This window comes from Bombina bombina, chromosome 4, assembly GCF_027579735.1.
Source record: "Bombina bombina isolate aBomBom1 chromosome 4, aBomBom1.pri, whole genome shotgun sequence".
Classification (NCBI taxonomy): domain Eukaryota; kingdom Metazoa; phylum Chordata; class Amphibia; order Anura; family Bombinatoridae; genus Bombina; species Bombina bombina.
In genome coordinates, this window is record NC_069502.1 from 1150030748 (window position 1) to 1150053432 (window position 22685).

Consider the following 22685-nt stretch of genomic DNA (forward strand, 5'->3'; position numbering starts at 1 on the left):
GCTTAGAAGCCGGCCCATTTTTGGTTGAGCACGTGGGTAGTGCTTGCTGATTGGTGGCTAAAGTAGATGAGGTTGAAAGAAGGGAGAAGTCTATAGAGTTCAACCTATAAAGATTCTACTTGATTTACAATAAAGAAGCTGCCAATTAAACATTTTACAATTAGAAAATTGACCCATTTAACACAAACAATCATTTACCTGAATTCTGTTTCTGGCAGAAGGTACTGGATTTGGCATTCACTACTTCCTTAGACAAGGAGCTCCACAATTTGATTGCTCTTACAGGGAAAACATTTACTTTGCTGCAGATTAAATCTCCTTTCCTCTTGTTTTAAAGGGGCATCATACTGCTCAGTACAACTACTGTAGCAGGGTAACTACTTACCATGCTATTATTTTTACTCCTGTAACTCTCTGTAAAGTTGTTCACTTATTTTAACCCATTAGAGAATCCAGTTGGTTAAACCGCCATCTTGGTACGCAGGTATTGTTGTATCCTGTCTTTATACACGGTGGAAGACAGCACACTCTCCAGAATTGGGCAAGTAAAGAGACTAGCCAGGTCTCCACTGAACGGCAAACAATCACATTTTCCAGCCACTGAGTAACTTTTTAAACAAACAACGTTTCAAACCTGCAATAGGTTCTTAGTCAGTGCACTTTCACAGTACAGTGACATTGCTGGCTTTTTGACAGCTGTACCTTGCATTTGAGTTAATTTGCACAATAGGAAGCGGAAGAGTTACAGTTTTTTTTCCCATTTTAAAAGTTAAATAAAAATATTAAAAAAAGCCCTAAGAAGTAATATAGAAACGCAGCCATTGCAAAATGTGTCAAGAAGTAGAGACTGCACAATCGCAATACAGAGTACTTTAAAGTTAATGGAACTCTCCTCGTATTGGTGTACTTGTGCGAACAAATAATGGGACCTTTCCATGGTCCTCAACAATACACCAAAAACAAATAAAAAAAAGCAAAAGCAAATCCATAGCTCATTTCGGAATTCTGCCTTTCTCAGTGACATCATTGATAATAATATTTTTTTACTGAATTATCCGTGGTGGACATTGACTGAAGCTGTTTTTAAATGGACAAACTACCCAAGAAGTTGCAAACTTGATTAGAAAAATGTACCTTGCTCTAAACCATGTGATACATTAATAAAAAATATATATCAACACAATAATAGCTTAATTAATGTTCTTAGATTATGCAATGCTGGGAAAATATACATTTGGGGACAGTATTCTTCCTTGTATCAAGCAGAGCTTTTTTTGTGGGGTACTCACCGATACTGAATACCACCTTTGCCATCTCATAGCAGGTAACATTTGTAATCGCCATGTAAATAACTTTGTCCCTTTGCTTTTCTCAAAGTTACTAAGCACAATATATCAATCAATAATTAGTGAGTACCAGAACTTTTTTTTTTACAAAGAAAGCCCTGGCATCAAGTAAACAAAGATTATAAGCAGAATAAAAAAACATGGTTGCAATGTGTATAGATATGTGTTCTATAAAATTATAGAACATTTTTATTAGAAAAATACAATTTATCTAATAGTTAAAAACAAATCGTCTCACAAGTAAACAAGTTGGTTTTTTTTTTCAAGAAAGAACTTTCTGCAACAGCTGTCAGTTTCTTTTCGCTACAGTGAAAAATCTGTAGAAATCCCAACATAGAAGGTTTCTATCTATATATTCCAACATAGAAGGTATCTATTTCACAAGATTAAAAAAGGTCAACATTCAATGTACCCATTTTTTTTTAAAGTCTTTTATCTATAAGTATAACAATAAGAAAATATTACAACTGCTATTCTGTTATAAAACATTTTTTTTTTTAGAAAAAAGAAACAAAACAGTGTTTTGTTTTTTTGTTTAACAGCCCAGTTTGTCCAGACCTTTAACCCTTTAAGGACACAGCTTTGTGTTTGCTCAATTGTTTTATGACGGAAAAATTCCGTCATATGTCCTTAAGAGGTTAACTGTGCAAGATATTTGCAAATGAAGCAATTAGTCAAAAATGTTCCATTTGGAAATTCTCTGAAACAATTTTTTTGTCATCCATCATGAAGTCCCAGCGACAGCAGGAGTGGCAGGACAGCTCCGACCACAAGTGTAAAGCTCTCTAAAAGGCCCAAGCCATGTCGGTATTCTGATGTTCCGTGGTGCTGATGATGACCTCTGCCGCTGATCTCAGGCAACACATGCACCGTAGCCACATAGAGAAATGTCCCTGCAGAGAACAGCATTCCATTCCCTGTGGCGCTCAGTTTGTGCTGCGATGAACCGCCAGTCTGATAAATAAATAAAAGAAAATGTAGAGGTTAGCAGTATATACAGAACATGCAGTAAAGGTTACTGTGTATATGTTGATATACAACAGACAGTTCTTATTTGTTAGCACAGTTATATTAATATACTTTTTACCTCTGTGATTACCTTGTATCTAAGCCTTCTCGGACTGCCTTCTTATATCAGTGCTGTGACAGACTCCTCTGTCAACCTCCCTACGGATTATGGAATCAGGCATTATGTTAAGTCACCCTGTGCCCATTATAGGTACAGGGTGCAAATCCAATAGTACTGGAGGGGTTAACTTCAGTTTTGAGTAACTGTTAGTTTTGAGTAACTGTATTGTCTTAGACAGTTGTTGTTAGCAGTTGTTGTTGTTGCACCAGTTTTAAGCAGTGGCTATAAGCAAAATAAATAGCTGATTTAGACTTAAACTTGGACTGAATTATTTAGACAACATTTTTAAGATGAAGGATCCCACCGCTGCCACCAATTGTAGCGGAGAGGCAGTAGGATCCGCAATATCTTTTAGTTAGGCAGAGACTGTTACAGAAGCATTAGTTATTTTGTTGTGAAGAGCTTATTTCCCAGCAGCAATGCCTGAACCAGCAAACCAGCGCCTAAGAAGGGCTCCAAGAAAACCGTAACAAGTATCATTTCATAAAGAGTTAACTCTTTTTTTTCAGCTTTTAGAAACTATTGTCTAATTACACGTTTGCGTTTGCTGGCCTCAGCTCTAAGTTTAGTGATAACAAATCCCATTGTCTAATCACCTCTGGAGCCAGACTGCTAATTGATAAGATGAACTTGTAAACTTGTTATCTTAAGTACTGTAATCCTATTGTGGCCTGTCAAAGGACAGTGCTCTCTATCTAAATGTGTGATGGGGGATTTTGTGCTTCCCCCCCTCTCCCCCTGGGAGTGCCCTGTGTGCATGTAACCTTAATAAAAAGCAGGCTGGGCATCCCAGTCCTGAGTTCTTGTTTGACCCTCAATCGCAGCGTTGACTCGTTTTTGTGGGCAGAAGGGTATCCTAGCTGTACTGCAGCTAAGGGAGATTATTCTATATTTGCGAGACTCATATAGAATACTATGGAAAGCAGCTTCTCCCCTCTTTAGCAATAGGGATCCAGGCTACTAAGCGGTCCATCTCTCAGCGAGACTAAGGGTAACCGTAACATTTGGCGGCAGCGGCGGGATTTTCCTGGATTTCCTAGGAGAGGTACAGAACGGATGGAGAGCGCTTACGAAAAATTGAAGCGTACAACCCTAAAGGATTTACTTGAAAGCAGAGGGGGGTACGCCAGCAACCGGCCGAGGAGAGAGCTGATCGCAGAATTGACCGAACTGGATCAGAGCTTCACAATGGCGGAAACACCGACCACGATTAGTGACGAAAAAAACAGGATTGTTCGGGAAAGGCTCTCATTATACGGGCCAAACCCCTCCATGGAATTGGTACAGCAGTTGATGGCGGAGGCGGACGAGGATATACGAGAGACTCGAGCCCACGAACTCAACCTAGCGAACGCACACCGCAATGCTGAAGCCCCGCAGGTAATCATCCCTGTCGAAAATGCTGGGAGGCCCAAGATACCCTATGCGGCATTTCGACCCTTCCTAGAGAGCGAGACAGGGATTGATGAATATTTGGCGGACTTCGAAAGCAATGTGCCCTGCACCAGATTCCCAACAGAGAGTGGCCCACGATATTGTCTGGGAAACTATCCGGGCGAGCCCTGGAAGCCTTTCGTACTCTGGGTGCTGAGGAAGTGACACAGTATGAGCTAGTTAAGGAGACACTGTTGCGACGGTACGCTGTAACTCCGGACACGTATCGCCGACAGTTTCGGGGCACGGAAAAGAAGCCTAACGATACCCATATGGAATGGGCGCACCGAATGCGGAGAGCGGCAAATCACTGGCTGAGCGGAAGTAAAGCGGTGACTGGGGAGGAAATTTTACAATTGTTTCTCTTAGAACATTTTTATAATGGCATGGAACAGCAAGGGAAGGAATGGCTGCGAGACAGGCGGCCTTCTACCTTAGAAGAAGCAGCCAAATTGGCCGATGAACATTATGACTCCCGTCTTCACGAACCCATGAACTACCGAGCTCCAGCACGGGTCGAACCCAGAAAGGTTTACCGTGCACCCCCTCGTGCTGAATTCTGAGCCCCGGTGCCCACAGGGCCCGTCCGACACTCAGGACCACCCAATAACAGCTCTGAGCGTCCCAGACCGACTTGCCACCGATGCAAGCAACCAGGGCATTTCATGGCTAGCTGCCCCCTTAATACGCACCAGACACCCAGGAATTACAATTACCCCTCTGGGTCCTATCGTCCGGCCCGGGCCCTCTGTGTTAACCAAGAGGCCCCTATTGAAGGATATGTGGGGCCGCTTCACGAGGCAGACCCTGTATATGCTGCCTCAGATAACCGCCAGCACCATCGGCAGAGGGTATGGCTCGAGGGGCGATCTACCGAGGGATTGCGAGACACAGGGGCTACTATCACGCTGGTACAGAGTCATTTGGTGCCAGAGCACAAGCGATCCGGACAGACTGTGGCCGTTAGAGTGGCGGGGGGGATGTGTACAAAATTCCAACAGCTAAAGTGCATCTTGATTGGGGAGCGGGAAAGGGGGCTGTGAACGTGGGCCTAATGGATAATTTACCTGCCGAAGTACTACTGGGCAACGATTTGGGCCCCATGACTTCTGCCTATGCTCCAGTATGCAACAACGAGGCGGACCCAGTGACTACACGGGCCCAAGCCCGGACGGAGCGAGAGCTCTCACCAGTGCGGGAGACACAGGTAAGACCTACCCCGACCTTGCCTGACAGGTTAGGCCCCATACCCTGGGACACCCCAGATGCTTTCGAGGCAGAGTCTAAGACTGACCCGACCTTACAAAAGTACCGGGAACGAGCAGAGACCGGAGGGGGCGGGGCAGATAACGAAACATTCTTATGGGAAAAAGGGAAACTATACCGCTGGACAGAGAAAAGGGGACAGCGTAGGCGACAGCTGGTAGTGCCCCACAAATACCGTCAAGAAATCCTCAAAATAGGCCACGACATCCCCTTAGCAGGCCACCTAGCCGTTACCCGTACCCTACACCGCATTACTCACACGTTCTTTTGGCCAGGGGTGCACGCTGACGTTAGAACTTACTGTAACACCTGCGATGTGTGTCAACGAGTAGGAAGGCGAGGCGATCACCCTAAAGCCCAGCTAGTAAATATGCCCATTGTAGAGGAACCCTTCAGCCGGGTTGCTATTGACCTAGTGGGACCACTGGCTACCCCTAGTCCCTCCGGTAAGCGATACATTCTTACCGTAGTGGACTACGCTACCAGGTACCCAGAGGCTGTCGCCTTATCCAACATACAAGCGGATACGGTAGCGAATGCACTAGTACAGGTGTTCTCCCGGGTAGGATTTCCAAAAGAAATCCTATCCGACCGAGGCACCCAATTTACGGCTGAATTGACCCAACAACTCTGGCAGGTTTGCAAAATTAAGTCCCTCCTGAGCTCCCCATACCACCCCCAGACGAACGGGCTGTGTGAGAGGTTCAATGGGACCCTCAAGCAAATGCTCAAGACGTTCACTCAGGAATACCGAGACTGGGAACGCTTCCTGCCGCACCTCCTATTTGCTTATCGGGAGGTGCCCCAGGAAACGACAGGGTTCTCTCCCTTCGAGTTGCTCTACGGAAGAAAGGTACGGGGACCCCTAAACCTGATCCGGGAGCACTGGGAGGGAGAGATGGAGGCTGACGGTGTCCCCATTGTGCCATACGTGCTGGAACTCAGGGACCGAATGGAGCAATTAGCCAAATCCGTGTGGGCTAATCTCCAGTTGGCCCAGAGAAGACAGAAAGTATGGTACGATCGGGGGGCCCGAAAGAGAATCTTCACCATAGGACAAAAGGTGTTAGTACTTAAGCCGGTGAAGACAGACAAATTGCAGGCGTCCTGGCAGGGTCCCTACCAGATCGTAGAGAAAAGGGGAGACACCACTTATGTGATAGCTAGCTGCCACGACAACAATCTTAGAAAGACATTCCATGTAAACATGCTCAAGGAATATTTTGAGCGACCAGAGAACGTGACGGCCGTATGTTGTTCCCCTCAGGAAGACCCCGACAGTTTACCCATTCCAGACCTATTAGAAAAGAGCCTCCCCACAGGTATAGTGGCGCAGGTTCAGATAGGGGACCGACTTAGCCCCACTGAAAGGGAGCAGCTCAACCAACTCCTCCAGTCCAAACACCTCACCTTCTCCCCGAAGCCAGGGTACACTACTTTAACCACCCACCAGGTAGATACTCCGGGACAAGCTCCCTTGCGCCAGGCTCCGTACCGAATCCCCGAAGCAGTTAGGACAGGAATGAAGAAGGAGATCGATGAGATGCTCCAGCTCAGGGTAATTGAGCCCTCCGATAGTCCCTGGGCCTCCCCAGTTGTCTTGGTGCCCAAGAAAGATGGGACCACCCGGTTCTGCGTAGACTATCGGAGGCTCAATGAAAATACCGTGACGGACGCTTACCCTATGCCCAGGGTAGACGAGCTACTCGATCGTATAGCCAGGGGAAATTACCTGACCACTATTGACCTCTGCAAAGGTTACTGGCAGATTCCCCTGGCCCCGGAGGCTATCCCCAAGTCGGCATTCGTCACCCCATTCGGCTTATATCAGTTTAGGGTAATGCCGTTTGGGATGAAGAATGCCCCAGCTACATTCCAGCGCTTGGTGGATAGGCTCCTGGATGGCTTCCAGAGTTTTGCTTGCGCCTACCTGGACGACATAGCGATCCACAGTGAGTCCTGGGAGGACCACTTAGCTCATGTGGGAATGGTTCTGGATCAGATCCGGGCTGCTGGCCTGACTCTGAAGCCAGAAAAATGCCACTTTGGGATGGCCGAGGTACAGTACATGGGTCACCGGGTGGGGTGTGGAAAGCAGCGACCAGAGCCGGCCAAAATAGAAGCTGTCGCCAATTGGCCCACCCCCATCACTAAGACTCAGGTCCTAGCCTTCCTGGGCACGGCAGGGTACTATAGACGGTTCGTACCAGACTACAGCACACTTGCCAAACCCCTGACTGACATGACCAAGAAGAACTTACCTCGACAGGTCCTGTGGTCTCCCCACTGTGAAACGGCTTTCCAGGCTCTCAAAAATGCTCTAATTAACGCTCCTGTCTTGGCGGCCCCAGCCCTTAACAAACGTTTTATCGTCCATACAGATGCTTCCATGTTCGAGCTGGGAGCCGTCCTCAGCCAAGTAGGCGAAGATGGAGGGGAGCATCCAGTTGCCTACATCAGCCGGAAGCTCCTGCCCCGCGAAGTCAGCTATGCAGCGGTCGAAAAGGAGTGTTTGGCTTTGGTGTGGGCATTAAAGAAATTGACTCCCTATTTATATGGTCAGGAGTTCACTCTGGTCACCGACCATAACCCGTTGGTGTGGCTGAACCGGGTCTCTGGAGATAACGGCAGGCTATTACGTTGGAGCTTATCGTTGCAACCCTTCAATTTCACCATTACTTACAGACCTGGGAAACAGAATGGCAACGCCGACGGGTTGTCCAGACAAACCGACCTCAGCCCCGCATAACCAGCGGTCTGGACAGCCTACTCTGCCCCGAAAAGGGGTCAGACCGTGTCTGCCAGAGTGTTCCACAGAAAGGGAGCACTGTTACAGAAGCATTAGTTATTTTGTTGTGAAGAGCTTATTTCCCAGCAGCAATGCCTGAACCAGCAAACCAGCGCCTAAGAAGGGCTCCAAGAAAACCGTAACAAGTATCATTTCATAAAGAGTTAACTCTTTTTTTTCAGCTTTTAGAAACTATTGTCTAATTACACGTTTGCGTTTGCTGGCCTCAGCTCTAAGTTTAGTGATAACAAATCCCATTGTCTAATCACCTCTGGAGCCAGACTGCTAATTGATAAGATGAACTTGTAAACTTGTTATCTTAAGTACTGTAATCCTATTGTGGCCTGTCAAAGGACAGTGCTCTCTATCTAAATGTGTGATGGGGGATTTTGTGCTTCCCCCCCTCTCCCCCTGGGAGTGCCCTGTGTGCATGTAACCTTAATAAAAAGCAGGCTGAGCATCCCAGTCCTGAGTTCTTGTTTGACCCTCAATCGCAGCGTTGACTCGTTTTTGTGGGCAGAAGGGTATCCTAGCTGTACTGCAGCTAAGGGAGATTATTCTATATTTGCGAGACTCATATAGAATACTATGGAAAGCAGCTTCTCCCCTCTTTAGCAATAGGGATCCAGGCTACTAAGCGGTCCATCTCTCAGCGAGACTAAGGGTAACCGTAACAGAGACATCTTCATCTTAAAAAAGTTGTCTAAATAATTCAGTCCAAGTTTACGTCTAAATCAGCTATTTCTTTTGCTTCTAGCCACTGCTTAAAACTGGTGCAACAACAACAACTGCTAACAACAACTGTCTAAGACAATACAGTTACTCAAAACTAACAGTTACTCAAAACTGAAGTTAACCCCTCCAGTACTGTTGGATTTGCACCCTGTACCTATAATGGGCACAGGGTGACTTAAATTAATGCCTGAATCCATAATCCGTAGGGAGGTTGACAGAGGAGTCTGTCACAAGTGCTATTTACAGACTTGCATTTTAGACAATTTAGAATAACTTCACAGGAGTGAGCACAATGTTATCTATATGGCACACATGAACTAGCAGTCTTCCATTGTGAAAAGCAAATAAAAAAGTGACTGTAGTGGCTTAGAAAAAGGCAGTAATTTAGAGGTTTAAAGATTATAAAGTATATTATATAACAATATTGGTTGTGCAAAGCTGGAGAATGGGTAGTACCTGTGTTATCTTTTTAAACAATAAGGGCTAGATTACAAGTGAAGTGCTAAATATTGCTTGCATACTAGCGTTATTAGTGCTCCACTTTGTAATACCAGTGCATGATAATGTTCGCTGGTATTACACATATTAACACATAAATATATATGTATATATTCATATACATTCAAAAATGCTGCCCGTTGCTCCGCTACTTACCCCCTTCGCTGCTCGAGGTTCTGATGCCATCTCTGACGGCATCAGAATGAGGCTCCCATAGGAGCCTATAGAAGCCCGCTCTTGTGAACAGTTTGCTTTCTAGCAATGGAAATGCAAGCTTGTGTTTGCATTGTGATTTACTTGTATGTCTGTGGCTGTGTGTTCATCTGTATGTCTGTGGCTGTGTGATCATCTGTATGTCTGTGGCTGTGTGATCATCTGTATGTCTGTGGCTGTGTGTTCATCTGTATGTCTGTGGCTGTGTGTTCATCTGTATGTCTGTAGCTGTGTGTTCATCTGTATGTCTGTAGCTGTGTGTTCATCTGTATGTCTGTGGCTGTGTGTTCATCTGTATGTCTGTGGCTGTGTGTTCATCTGTATGTCTGTGGCTGTGTGTTCATCTGTATGTCTGTGGCTGTGTGTTCATCTGTATGTCTGTGGCTGTGTGTTCATCTGTATGGCTGTGGCTGTGTGTTCATCTGTATGTCTGTGGCTGTGTGTTCATCTGTATGTCTGTGGCTGTGTGTTCATCTCTATGTCTGTGGCTGTGTGTTCATCTCTATGTCTGTGGCTGTGTGTTCATCTCTATGTCTGTGGCTGTGTGTTCATCTGTATGTCTGTGGCTGTGTGTTCATCTGTATGTCTGTGGCTGTGTGTTCATCTGTATGTCTGTAGCTGTGTGTTCATCTGTATGTCTGTAGCTGTGTGTTCATCTGTATGTCTGTGTGTTCATCTGTATGTCTGTAGCTGTGTGTTCATCTGTATGTCTGTAGCTGTGTGTTCATCTGTATGTCTGTAGCTGTGTGTTCATCTGTATGTCAGTGGCTGTGCGTTCATCTGTATGTCTGTAGCTGTATGTTCATCTGTATGTCTGTGGCTGTGTGTTCATCTGTATGTCTGTAGCTGTGTGTTCATCTGTATGTCTGTAGCTGTGTTCATCTGTATGTCTGTAGCTGTGTGTTCATCTGTATGTCTGTAGCTGTGTGTTCATCTGTATGTCTGTAGCTGTGTGTTCATCTGTATGTCTGTGGCTGTGTGTTCATCTGTATGTCTGTAGCTGTGTGTTCATCTGTATGTCTGTGGCTGTGCGTTCATCTGTATGTCTGTGGCTGTGCGTTCATCTGTATGTCAGTGGCTGTGCATTCATCTGTATGTCTGTAGCTGTGTGTTCATCTGTATGTCTGTGGCTGTGTGTTCATCTGTATGTCTGTAGCTGTGTGTTCATCTGTATGTCTGTAGCTGTGTGTTCATCTGTATGTCTGTAGCTGTGTTTATCTGTATGTCTGTAGCTGTGTGTTCATCTGTATGTCTGTAGCTGTGTGTTCATCTGTATGTCTGTAGCTGTGTGTTCATCTGTATGTCTGTAGCTGTGTGTTCATCTGTATGTCTGTAGCTGTGTGTTCATCTGTATGTCTGTAGCTGTGTGTTCATCTGTATGTCTGTAGCTGTGTGTTCATCTGTATGTCTAGCTGTGTTCATCTGTATGTCTGTAGCTGTGTTCATCTGTATGTCTGTAGCTGTGTTCATCTGTATGTCTGTAGCTGTGTGTTCATCTGTATGTCTGTGGCTGTGTGTTCATCTGTATGTCTGTAGCTGTGTTCATCTGTATGTCTGTAGCTGTGTGTTCATCTGTATGTCTGTAGCTGTGTGTTCATCTGTATGTCTGTAGCTGTGTGTTCATCTGTATGTCTGTGGCTGTGTGTTCATCTGTATGTCTGTAGCTGTGTGTTCATCTGTATGTCTGTAGCTGTGTGTTCATCTGTATGTCTGTAGCTGTGTTCATCTGTATGTCTGTAGCTGTGTGTTCATCTGTATGTCTGTAGCTGTGTTCATCTGTATGTCTGTAGCTGTGTGTTCATCTGTATGTCTGTGGCTGTGTGTTCATCTGTATGTCTGTAGCTGTGTGTTCATCTGTATGTCAGTGGCTGTGTGTTCATCTGTATGTCTGTAGCTGTGTGTTCATCTGTATGTCTGTAGCTGTGTTCATCTGTATGTCTGTAGCTGTGTGTTCATCTGTATGTCTGTAGCTGTGTTCATCTGTATGTCTGTAGCTGTGTGTTCATCTGTATGTCTGTAGCTGTGTGTTCATCTGTATGTCTGTAGCTGTGTTCATCTGTATGTCTGTAGCTGTGTGTTCATCTGTATGTCTGTAGCTGTGTGTTCATCTGTATGTCTGTAGCTGTGTTCATCTGTATGTCTGTAGCTGTGTGTTCATCTGTATGTCTGTAGCTGTGTGTTCATCTGTATGTCAGTGGCTGTGTGTTCATCTGTATGTCTGTAGCTGTGTGTTCATCTGTATGTCTGTGGCTGTGTGTTCATCTGTATGTCTGTGGCTGTGTGTTCATCTGTATGTCTGTAGCTGTGTGTTCATCTGTATGTCTGTAGCTGTGTGTTCATCTGTATGTCTGTGGCTGTGTGTTCATCTGTATGTCTGTAGCTGTGAGAACATCTGTATGTCTGTAGCTGTGTGTTCATCTGTATGTCTGTGGCTGTGTGTTCATCTGTATGTCTGTAGCTGTGTGTTCATCTGTATGTCTGTAGCTGTGTGTTCATCTGTATGTCTGTGGCTGTGTGTTCATCTGTATGTCTGTAGCTGTGTGTTCATCTGTATGTCTGTGGCTGTGTGTTCATCTGTATGTCTGTGGCTGTGTGTTCATCTGTATGTCTGTGGCTGTGTGTTCATCTGTATGTCTGTAGCTGTGAGAACATCTGTATGTCTGTAGCTGTGTGTTCATCTGTATGTCAGTGGCTGTGCATTCATCTGTATGTCTGTAGCTGTGTGTTCATCTGTATGTCTGTGGCTGTGTGTTCATCTGTATGTCTGTGGCTGTGTGTTCATCTGTATGTCTGTGGCTGTGTGTTCATCTGTATGTCTGTGGCTGTGTGTTCATCTGTATGTCAGTGGCTGTGTGTTCATCTGTATGTCAGTAGCTGTGTGTTCATCTGTATGTCTGTAGCTGTGTGTTCATCTGTATGTCAGTGGCTGTGTGTTCATCTGTATGTCAGTAGCTGTGTGTTCATCTGTATGTCTGTAGCTGTGTGTTCATCTGTATGTCTGTGGCTGTGTGTTCATCTGTATGTCTGTGGCTGTGTGTTCATCTGTATGTCAGTGGCTGTGTGTTCATCTGTATGTCAGTGGCTGTGTGTTCATCTGTATGTCAGTAGCTGTGTGTTCATCTGTATGTCTGTAGCTGTGAGAACATCTGTATGTCAGTGGCTGTGAGAACATCTGTATGTCTGTAGCTGTGTGTTCATCTGTATGTCAGTGGCTGTGCATTCATCTGTATGTCTGTAGCTGTGTTCATCTGTATGTCTGTGGCTGTGTGTTCATCTGTATGTCTGTAGCTGTGTGTTCATCTGTATGTCTGTAGCTGTGTGTTCATCTGTATGTCTGTAGCTGTGTGTTCATCTGTATGTCTGTAGCTGTGTGTTCATCTGTATGTCTGTGGCTGTGTGTTCATCTGTATGTCTGTAGCTGTGTTCATCTGTATGTCTGTAGCTGTGTGTTCATCTGTATGTCTGTGGCTGTGTGTTCATCTGTATGTCTGTAGCTGTGTGTTCATCTGTATGTCTGTAGCTGTGTTCATCTGTATGTCTGTAGCTGTGTGTTCATCTGTATGTCTGTAGCTGTGTGTTCATCTGTATGTCTGTAGCTGTGAGAACATCTGTATGTCTGTAGCTGTGTGTTCATCTGTATGTCTGTAGCTGTGTGTTCATCTGTATGTCTGTGGCTGTGTGTTCATCTGTATGTCTGTGGCTGTGTGTTCATCTGTATGTCTGTAGCTGTGTGTTCATCTGTATGTCTGTAGCTGTGTGTTCATCTGTATGTCTGTAGCTGTGTGTTCATCTGTATGTCTGTAGCTGTGTGTTCATCTGTATGTCTGTGGCTGTGTGATCATCTGTATGTCTGTAGCTGTGTGTTCATCTGTATGTCTGTGGCTGTGTGATCATCTGTATGTCTGTAGCTGTGTGTTCATCTGTATGTCTGTAGCTGTGTGTTCATCTGTATGTCTGTGGCTGTGTGATCATCTGTATGTCTGTAGCTGTGTGTTCATCTGTATGTCTGTGGCTGTGTGATCATCTGTATGTCTGTAGCTGTGTGTTCATCTGTATGTCTGTGGCTGTGTGTTCATCTGTATGTCTGTGGCTGTGCGTTCATCTGTATGTCAGTGGCTGTGCATTCATCTGTATGTCTGTAGCTGTGTGTTCATCTGTATGTCTGTAGCTGTGTGTTCATCTGTATGTCTGTAGCTGTGTGTTCATCTGTATGTCTGTGGCTGTGTGTTCATCTGTATGTCTGTGGCTGTGTGTTCATCTGTATGTCTGTAGCTGTGTGTTCATCTGTATGTCTGTGGCTGTGTGTTCATCTGTATGTCTGTAGCTGTGTGTTCATCTGTATGTCTGTAGCTGTGTGATCATCTGTATGTCTGTGGCTGTGTGATCATCTGTATGTCTGTGGCTGTGTGTTCATCTGTATGTCTGTGGCTGTGTGTTCATCTGTATGTCTGTAGCTGTGTGTTCATCTGTATGTCTGTGGCTGTGTGTTCATCTGTATGTCTGTGGCTGTGTGTTCATCTGTATGTCTGTAGCTGTGTGTTCATCTGTATGTCTGTAGCTGTGTGTTCATCTGTATGTCTGTAGCTGTGTGTTCATCTGTATGTCTGTAGCTGTGTGTTCATCTGTATGTCTGTGGCTGTGTGATCATCTGTATGTCTGTAGCTGTGTGTTCATCTGTATGTCTGTGGCTGTGTGATCATCTGTATGTCTGTAGCTGTGTGTTCATCTGTATGTCTGTAGCTGTGTGTTCATCTGTATGTCTGTGGCTGTGTGATCATCTGTATGTCTGTAGCTGTGTGTTCATCTGTATGTCTGTGGCTGTGTGATCATCTGTATGTCTGTAGCTGTGTGTTCATCTGTATGTCTGTGGCTGTGTGTTCATCTGTATGTCTGTAGCTGTGTGTTCATCTGTATGTCTGTGGCTGTGTGTTCATCTGTATGTCTGTAGCTGTGTGTTCATCTGTATGTCTGTAGCTGTGTGATCATCTGTATGTCTGTGGCTGTGTGTTCATCTGTATGTCTGTGGCTGTGTGATCATCTGTATGTCTGTAGCTGTGTGATCATCTGTATGTCTGTAGCTGTGTGATCATCTGTATGTCTGTAGCTGTGTGTTCATCTGTATGTCTGTGGCTGTGTGTTCATCTGTATGTCTGTGGCTGTGTGTTCATCTGTATGTCTGTGGCTGTGTGTTCATCTGTATGTCTGTGGCTGTGTGTTCATCTGTATGTCTGTAGCTGTGCGTTCATCTGTATGTCAGTGGCTGTGTGTTCATCTGTATGTCTGTAGCTGTGTGATCATCTGTATGTCTGTAGCTGTGTGTTCATCTGTATGTCTGTAGCTGTGTGTTCATCTGTATGTCTGTAGCTGTGTGATCATCTGTATGTCTGTGGCTGTGCGTTCATCTGTATGTCAGTGGCTGTGTGTTCATCTGTATGTCTGTAGCTGTGTGTTCATCTGTATGTCTGTAGCTGTGCGATCATCTGTATGTCTGTAGCTGTGTGATCATCTGTATGTCTGTAGCTGTGAGAATATCATACGCTACGAGTTTTGGTTTTTGAATTAGCTGAATCACATAGCTGTACTAAGTACTTATATATAGCCACTGATGCTGTACTTTATACAGTAAACAATAAAATACCTATTATTGTCTGAGACAAGTAAGGTCTTTAGGGGGGAATCAAATGATGTTTGATGATGCTCTATCCTGCTTTTATAAGGGAATAATTAAAATATTTTGACAAAAGCTGTAAGCACAAGGCAGAATGCATTTTGAATTTATGGCGCTGAGCAATGTGTTTACAAGCTTTTTGTTAAAATACTTTCATTATCACCTTTTAAAAGATGGTACTGAGGAGATGGTGGTATATGATGTTTGCCACTTATCAGCTGACCAGAAGATAGCTGACTTAAAGGGATATTTTACTGTAAAATTGGTTTCCCCTAATGTGCTCCAAATTACATTTATAGTAGCTGCAGAATATAAAATGTATGGGAAACTGATCCTTTAGGTTTATTTTAATATATGAAAGAATTGTTTTTGATAATTGAAGCCTCAATCCATTGTTCTCAAGAACATGTCCATATAAATGGTCTGAGCCTGCAGAAATAGCAGACCTAAATCTTATTACTCTCTACATATATTAAGGCCCCCTTATCTATCTCTCTGTCTATGCCCAATGGACAACTCTTAGAGAAAACAATTAAAAAGGAAAAATGTATTTCCCATCTCTTCCATCCCCCACTAGAAAAGTGATTGCTGCTTGCTGCCTCTTGTTTACATAGGTTTTCTATAGACAACACTAAAGTATTCATATTTCAGTAGGCTGGGATAAAAACAACTATTTTAAATGACATAATAAAAGGTAAATGAGCAATTTAGGAACAATCTGATACACTCCAGCATGTAAAACAAATTATAAGGAACGCATTAAAGCGGAAAAAAATTAAAGTACAATGTCCCTAAAAAGGGACAATCAAGTCAAAATTAAACTTTAATGATTCAGATAGAGCATCTAAATTGTAACCCCTTAATGACAACAGTACTTTTCCGTTTTCTGTCTGTTTGGGACCAAGGCTATGTTTACATTTTTTCGGTGTTTGTGTTTAGCTGTAATTTTCCTCTTACTCATTTACTGTACCCACACATATTATATACCGTTTTTCTCGCCAATAAATGGACTTTCTAAAGATACCATTATTTTCATCATATCTTATAATTTACTATAAAGAAAATATAAAATATGAGGAAAAAATGGAAAAAACATAATTTATGCTTACCTGATAAATTTATTTCTCTTGTGGTGTATCCAGTCCACGGATCATCCATTACTTGTGGGACATTCTCCTTCCCAACAGGAAGTTGCAAGAGGATCACCCACAGCAGAGCTGCTATATAGCTCCTCCCCTAACTGCCATATCCAGTCATTCGACCGAAGACAAGCAGAGAAAGGAGAAACCATAGGGTGCAGTGGTGACTGTAGTTTAAAATTAAAAAATACCTGCCTTAAAATGACAGGGCGGGCCGTGGACTGGATACACAACAAGAGAAATAAATTTATCAGGTAAGCATAAATTATGTTTTCTCTTGTAAGGTGTATCCAGTCCACGGATCATCCATTACTTGTGGGATACCAATACCAAAGCTAAAGTACACGGATGAAGGGAGGGACAAGGCAGGTACTTAAATGGAAGGTACCACTGCCTGTAAAACCTTTCTCCCAAAAATAGCCTCTGAAGAAGCAAAAGTATCAAATTTATAGAATTTTGAAAAGGTATGAAGCGAAGACCAAGTCGCCGCCTTGCAAATCTTTTCAACAGAAGCCTCATTTTTAAAGGCCCATGTGGAAGCTACAGCTCTAGTAGAATGAGCTGTAATCCTTTCAGGAGGCTGCTGGCCAGCAGTCTCATAAGCTAAGCGGATTATACTTCTTAGCCAAAACAAAAGAGAGGTTGCCGAAGCCTTTTGGCCTCTCCTCTGTCCAGAGTAGACAACAAACAAAGCAGATGTTTGACGAAAATCTTTAGTAGCTTGTAAATAATACTTTAAAGCACGAACCACGTCAAGATTGTGTAATAGACGTTCCTTCTTTGAAGAAGGATTAGGACACAATGATGGAACAACAATCTCCTGATTGATATTCTTATTAGATACCACCTTAGGTAAAAACCCAGGTTTGGTACGCAGAACTACCTTATCTGCATGGAAGATCAGATAAGGAGAATCACATTGTAAGGCAGATAACTCGGAAACTCTACGAGCCGAGGAAATAGCTACCAAAAAAAGAACTTTCCAAGATAAAAGTTTGATATCTATGGAATGAAGAGGTTCAAACGGAACCCCCTGAAGAACTTTAAGAACCAAATTTAAGCTCCAAGGTGGAGCAACAGGTTTAAACACAGGCTTGATTCTAACTAAAGCCTGACAAAATGCCTGAACGTCTGGAACATCCACCAGACGCTTGTGCAAAAGAATAGACAGCGCAGAAATCTGTCCCTTTAAGGAACTAGCTAACAATCCTTTCTCCAATCCTTCTTGGAGAAAAGATAATATCCTGGGAATCATGACCTTACTCCATGAGTAGCCCTTGGATTCACACCAATAAAGATATTTACGCCATATCTTATGATAGATTTTCCTGGTGACAGGCTTCCGTGCCTGAATTAAGGTATCAATGACTGACTCGGAGAAACCACGCTTTGATAAAATCAAGCGTTCAATCTCCAGACAGTCAGCCTCAGAGAAATTAGATTTGGATGGTTGAAAGGACCTTGAAGTAGAAGGTCCTGTCTCAGCGGCAGAGTCCATGGTGGAAAGGATGACATGTCCACCAGATCTGCATACCAAGTCCTGCGTGGCCACGCAGGCGCTATCAAGATCACTGATGCTCTCTCCTGCTTGATTTTGGCAATCAGACGAGGGAGCAGAGGAAACGGTGGAAACACATAAGCCAGGTTGAAGGACCAAGGCGCTGCTAGAGCATCTATCAGCGTTGCCTTGGGGTCCCTGGACCTGGATCCGTAACAAGGAAGCTTGGCGTTCTGGCGAGACGCCATGAGATCCAGTTCTGGTTTGCCCCAACGATGAATCAATTGTGCAAACACCTCCGGATGGAGTTCCCACTCCCCCGGATGAAAAGTCTGTCGACTTAGAAAATCCGCCTCCCAGTTCTCTACACCTGGGATATGGATAGCTGATAGGTGGCAAGAGTGAATCTCTGCCCAGCGAATTATCTTTGAGACTTCTAACATCGCTAGGGAACTCCTTGTTCCCCCTTGATGGTTGATGTAAGCCACAGTCGTGATGTTGTCCGACCGAAATCTGATGAACCTCATTGTCGCTAGCTGAGGCCAAGCCTGAAGAGCATTGAATATCGCTCTCAGTTCCAGAATGTTTATTGGAAGGAGTGTCTCCTCCTGAGTCCACGATCCCTGGCCTTCAGAGAGTTCCAGACTGCCCCCCAGCCTAGAAGGCTGGCATCTGTCGTTACAATTGTCCAATTTGGCCTGCGAAAGGTCATTCCCTTGGACAGATGGACCCGAGATAGCCACCAGAGAAGAGAATCCCTGGTGTCTTGATCCAGATTTAGTAGAGGGGACAAATCTGTGTAATCCCCATTCCACTGACTGAGCATGCATAGTTGCAGCGGTCTGAGATGTAGACGTGCAAACGGCACTATGTCCATTGCCGCTACCATTAAGCCGATTACTTCCATACACTGAGCCACCGAAGGGCGAGAAGTGGAATAAAGAACACGGCAGGAATTTAGAAGTTTTGATAACCTGGACTCTGTCAGGTAAAATCCTCATTTCTACAGAATCTATTAGAGTTCCCAGAAAGGAGACTCTTGTGAGAGGGGATAGAGAACTCTTTTCCTCGTTCACCTTCCACCCATGCGACCTCAGAAATGCCAGAACTATGTCCGTATGAGACTTGGCAATTTGGAAATTTGACGCCTGTATCAGAATGTCGTCTAAATAAGGGGCCACTGCTATGCCCCGCGGTCTTAGGACCGCCAGAAGTGACCCCAGAACCTTTGTAAAGATTCTTGGGGCTGTAGCTAACCCAAAGGGAAGAGCTACAAACTGGTAATGCCTGTTCAGGAAGGCAAACCTGAGAAACCGATGATGATCTTTGTGTATCGGAATGTGAAGATAAGCATCCTTTAAATCCACTGTAGTCATGTATTGACCCTCCTGGATCATAGGTAGGATGGTACGAATAGTCTCCATCTTGAATGATGGAACTCTGAGGAATTTGTTTAAAATCTTGAGATCTAAAATTGGTCTGAAGGTTCCCTCTTTTTTGGGAACAACAAACAGATTTGAGTAAAATCCCTGTCCTTGTTCCTCCTATGGAACAGGATGGATCACTCCCATAACTAGGAGGTCTTGAACACAGTGTAAGAATGCCTCTCTCTTTATCTGGTTTGCAGATAATTGTGAAAGGTAAAATCTCCCTTTTGGAGGAGAAGCTTTGAAGTCCAGAAGATATCCCTGGGATACAATTTCCAACGCCCAGGGATCCTGGACATCTCTTGCCCAAGCCTGGGCGAAGAGCGAAAGTCTGCCCCCTACTAGATCCGTTACCGGATAGGGGGTTGATACTTCATGCTGACTTAGGGGCAGCAGCAGGCTTTTTGGCCTGCTTACCTTTGTTCCAGGTCTGGTTAGGTCTCCAGACCGACTTGGACTGGGCAAAAGTTCCCTCTTGTTTTGCATTAGAGGAAGTTGATGCCGTACTCGCCTTGAAGTTTCGAAAGGCACGAAAATTAGTCTGTTTGGCCCTTGATTTGGACCTATCCTGAGGAAGGGCATGATCTTTTTCTCCAGTGATATCAGAAATGATCTCCTTCAAACCAGGCCCGAATAGGGTTTGCCCCTTGAAGGGAATGTTAAGCAGCTTAGACTTTGAAGTAACGTCAGCTGACCATGATTTAAGCCATAGCGCCCTGCGCGCTTGAATAGCAAAACCAGAATTCTTAGCCGTTAGTTTAGTCAAATGAACAATGGCATCAGAAACAAAAGAATTGGCTAGCTTAAGTGCTCTAAGCTTGTCAAGTATGTCATCCAATGGGGTCTCTACCTGTAAAGCCTCTTCCAGAGACTCAAACCAGAAAGCCGCAGCAGCAGTGACTGGGACAATGCATGCAAGGGGCTGTAGAATAAAACCTTGTTGAATAAACATTTTTTTAAGGTAACCCTCTAACTTTTTATCCATTGGATCTGAGAAAGCACAACTGTCCTCGACAGAGATAGTAGTACGCTTAGCTAGGGTAGAAACTGCTCCCTCCACCTTAGGGACTGTCTGCCATAAGTCCCGTGTCGTGGCATCTATTGGAAACATTTTCTTAAAAATAGGAGGGGGAGAGAACGGCACACCTGGTCTATCCCATTCCTTAGTAATAATTTCTGTAAACCTTTTAGGTATTGGAAAAACATCAGTGCACACCGGCACTGCATAGTATTTGTCCAATCTACACAATTTTTCTGGCACTGCAATTGTATCACAGTCATTCAGAGCAGCTAAAACCTCCCTGAGCAACACGCGGAGGTGTTCAAGCTTAAATTTAAATGTAGACATATCAGAATCAGGTTGAATCTTTTTCCCTGAGTCAGAAACATCACCCACAGAAAGAAGCTCTCCTTCCTCAGCTTCTGTATATTGTGAGGGAGTATCAGACATAGCTCTTAAAGCGGCAGTATGCTCTATATTTCTTCTAACTCCAGAGCTGTCTCGCTTTCCTCTAAACCCAGGTAGTCTGGATAATACCGCTGACAGGGTATTATCCATGACCGCCGCCATGTCTTGTAAAGTAAACGCTATGGGCGCACTAGATGTACTTGGCGCCATTAGAGCGTGAGTCCCTTAAGCGGGAGTCAAAGGGTCTGACACGTGGGGCGAGTTAGTCGGCATAACTTCCCCCTCGTCAGATTCCTCTGGTGATAAATTTTTTAAAGACAGAATATGATCTTTATTACTTAAAGTGAAATCAGTACATTTGGTACACATTCTAAGAGGGGGTTCCACCATGGCTTCTAAACATAATGAACAAGGAATTTCCTCTATGTCAGACATGTTTAAACAGACTAGCAATGAGACCAGCAAGCTTGGAAAACACTTTAAATCAAGTTAACAAGCAAAAAATAAAAACGGTACTGTGCCTTTAAGAGAAACAAATTTTGTCAGAATTTGAAAAACAGTGAAAAAAAGCAGTAAATCAAAAGAAATTTTTACAGTGTGTATAATAAGCTAACAGAGCATTGCACCCACTTGCAAATGGATGATTAACCCCTTAGTTAAAAAAACGGATCAAAAAAACAATATAGACGTTTTTTAACAGTCACACCAAACTGCCACAGCCTTGCTGTGGGCCTACCTTCCCCAACAAACGATTTTGGAAAGCCTAAGAGCCCTTGAGAGAGGTCCTATAGCATTCAGGGGACTCCTGGAGGAAGCTGGATGTCTCAGTCTGTAAAAGTTACTGCGCAAAAAAGCGCTAAATTAGGCCCCTCCCACTCATAGTAACACAGTGGAAAGCCTCAAGAAACTGTTTCTAGGCAAATTTAAGCCAGCCATGTGGAAAAAAACTAGGCCCCAATAAAGTTTTATCACCAAAGTATATATAAAAACGTTTAAACATGCCAGCAAATGTTTTATATTGCAAATCTATAAGAGTATTACCTCAGAAAGTAAGCATGATACCAGTCGCTATTAAATCACTGTATTCAGGCTTACCTTACATATATCTGGTATCAGCAGCATTTTCTAGCATTCACATCTTCTAGATGTCCCCCGCTGAAGTTACCTCTCTCTTCAGTCATGTGTGAGAACAGCAATGGATCTTAGTTACAACCTGCTAAGATCATAGACATCACAGGCAGATTCTTCTTCTATTTTCTGCCTGGGACAAAATAGAGAATGACTGGATATGGCAGTTAGGGGAGGAGCTATATAGCAGCTCTGCTGTGGGTGATCCTCTTGCAACTTCCTGTTGGGAAGGAGAATATCCCACAAGTAATGGATGATCCGTGGACTGGATACACCTTACAAGAGAAAAACACACTTTTTCTAACTTTGACCCCCAAAATCTGTTGCACATCTACAACCACCAAAAAACACCCATGCTAAATAGTTTCTAAATTTTGTCCTGAGTTTATAAATACCCAATGTTTACATGTTCTTTGCTTTTTTTGCAAGTTATAGGGCCATAAATACTTTGCTATTTCCAAACCACTTTTTTTTCACAATTAGCGCTAGTTACATTGGAACCCTGATATCTGTCAGGAATACCTGAATTTCCCTTGACATGTATATAATTTTTTTTAGAAGACAACCCAAAGTATTGATCTAGGCCCATTTTGGTATATTTCATGCCACCATTTCACCACCAAATGCGATCAAATAAAAAAAATCGCTCACTTTTTCACAATTTTTTTCACAAACTTTAGGTTTCTCACTGAAATTATTTAGAAACACCTTGTGCAATTATGGCATAAATGGTTGTACATTTTTCTCTGGGATCCCCTTTGTTCAGAAATAGCAGACATATATGGCTTTGCCTTTCCTTTTTGGTAATTAGAAGGCCGCTAAATGCCACTGCGCACCACACTTGTATTATGCCCAGCAGTGAAGGGGTTAATTATGGAGCATGTAGGGAGCTTTTTGGGGTAATTTTAGCTTTAGTGTAGTGAAGTAGACAACCCAAAGTATTGATCTAGGCCCATTTTGGTATATTTCATGCCACCATTTCATCACCAAATGCAATCCAATAATAAT

General features: G+C 43.8%; 1 protein-coding gene across 1 annotated transcript in view; it reads right to left on the minus strand.

Annotated features, from left to right (window-relative positions):
- Positions 1-1500: 1500 nt before the first annotated feature.
- LOC128658081 (zinc transporter ZIP9-B) overlaps positions 1501-22685 on the minus strand; it is a 168164-nt gene continuing 146979 nt past the window's right edge. Inside the window, exon 7 of the mRNA XM_053712537.1 lies at positions 1501-2300. Coding sequence (XP_053568512.1) covers positions 2064-2300 — 237 coding nt within the window. The 3' untranslated portion in view covers positions 1501-2063. The remainder of the gene's footprint in view (positions 2301-22685) is intronic.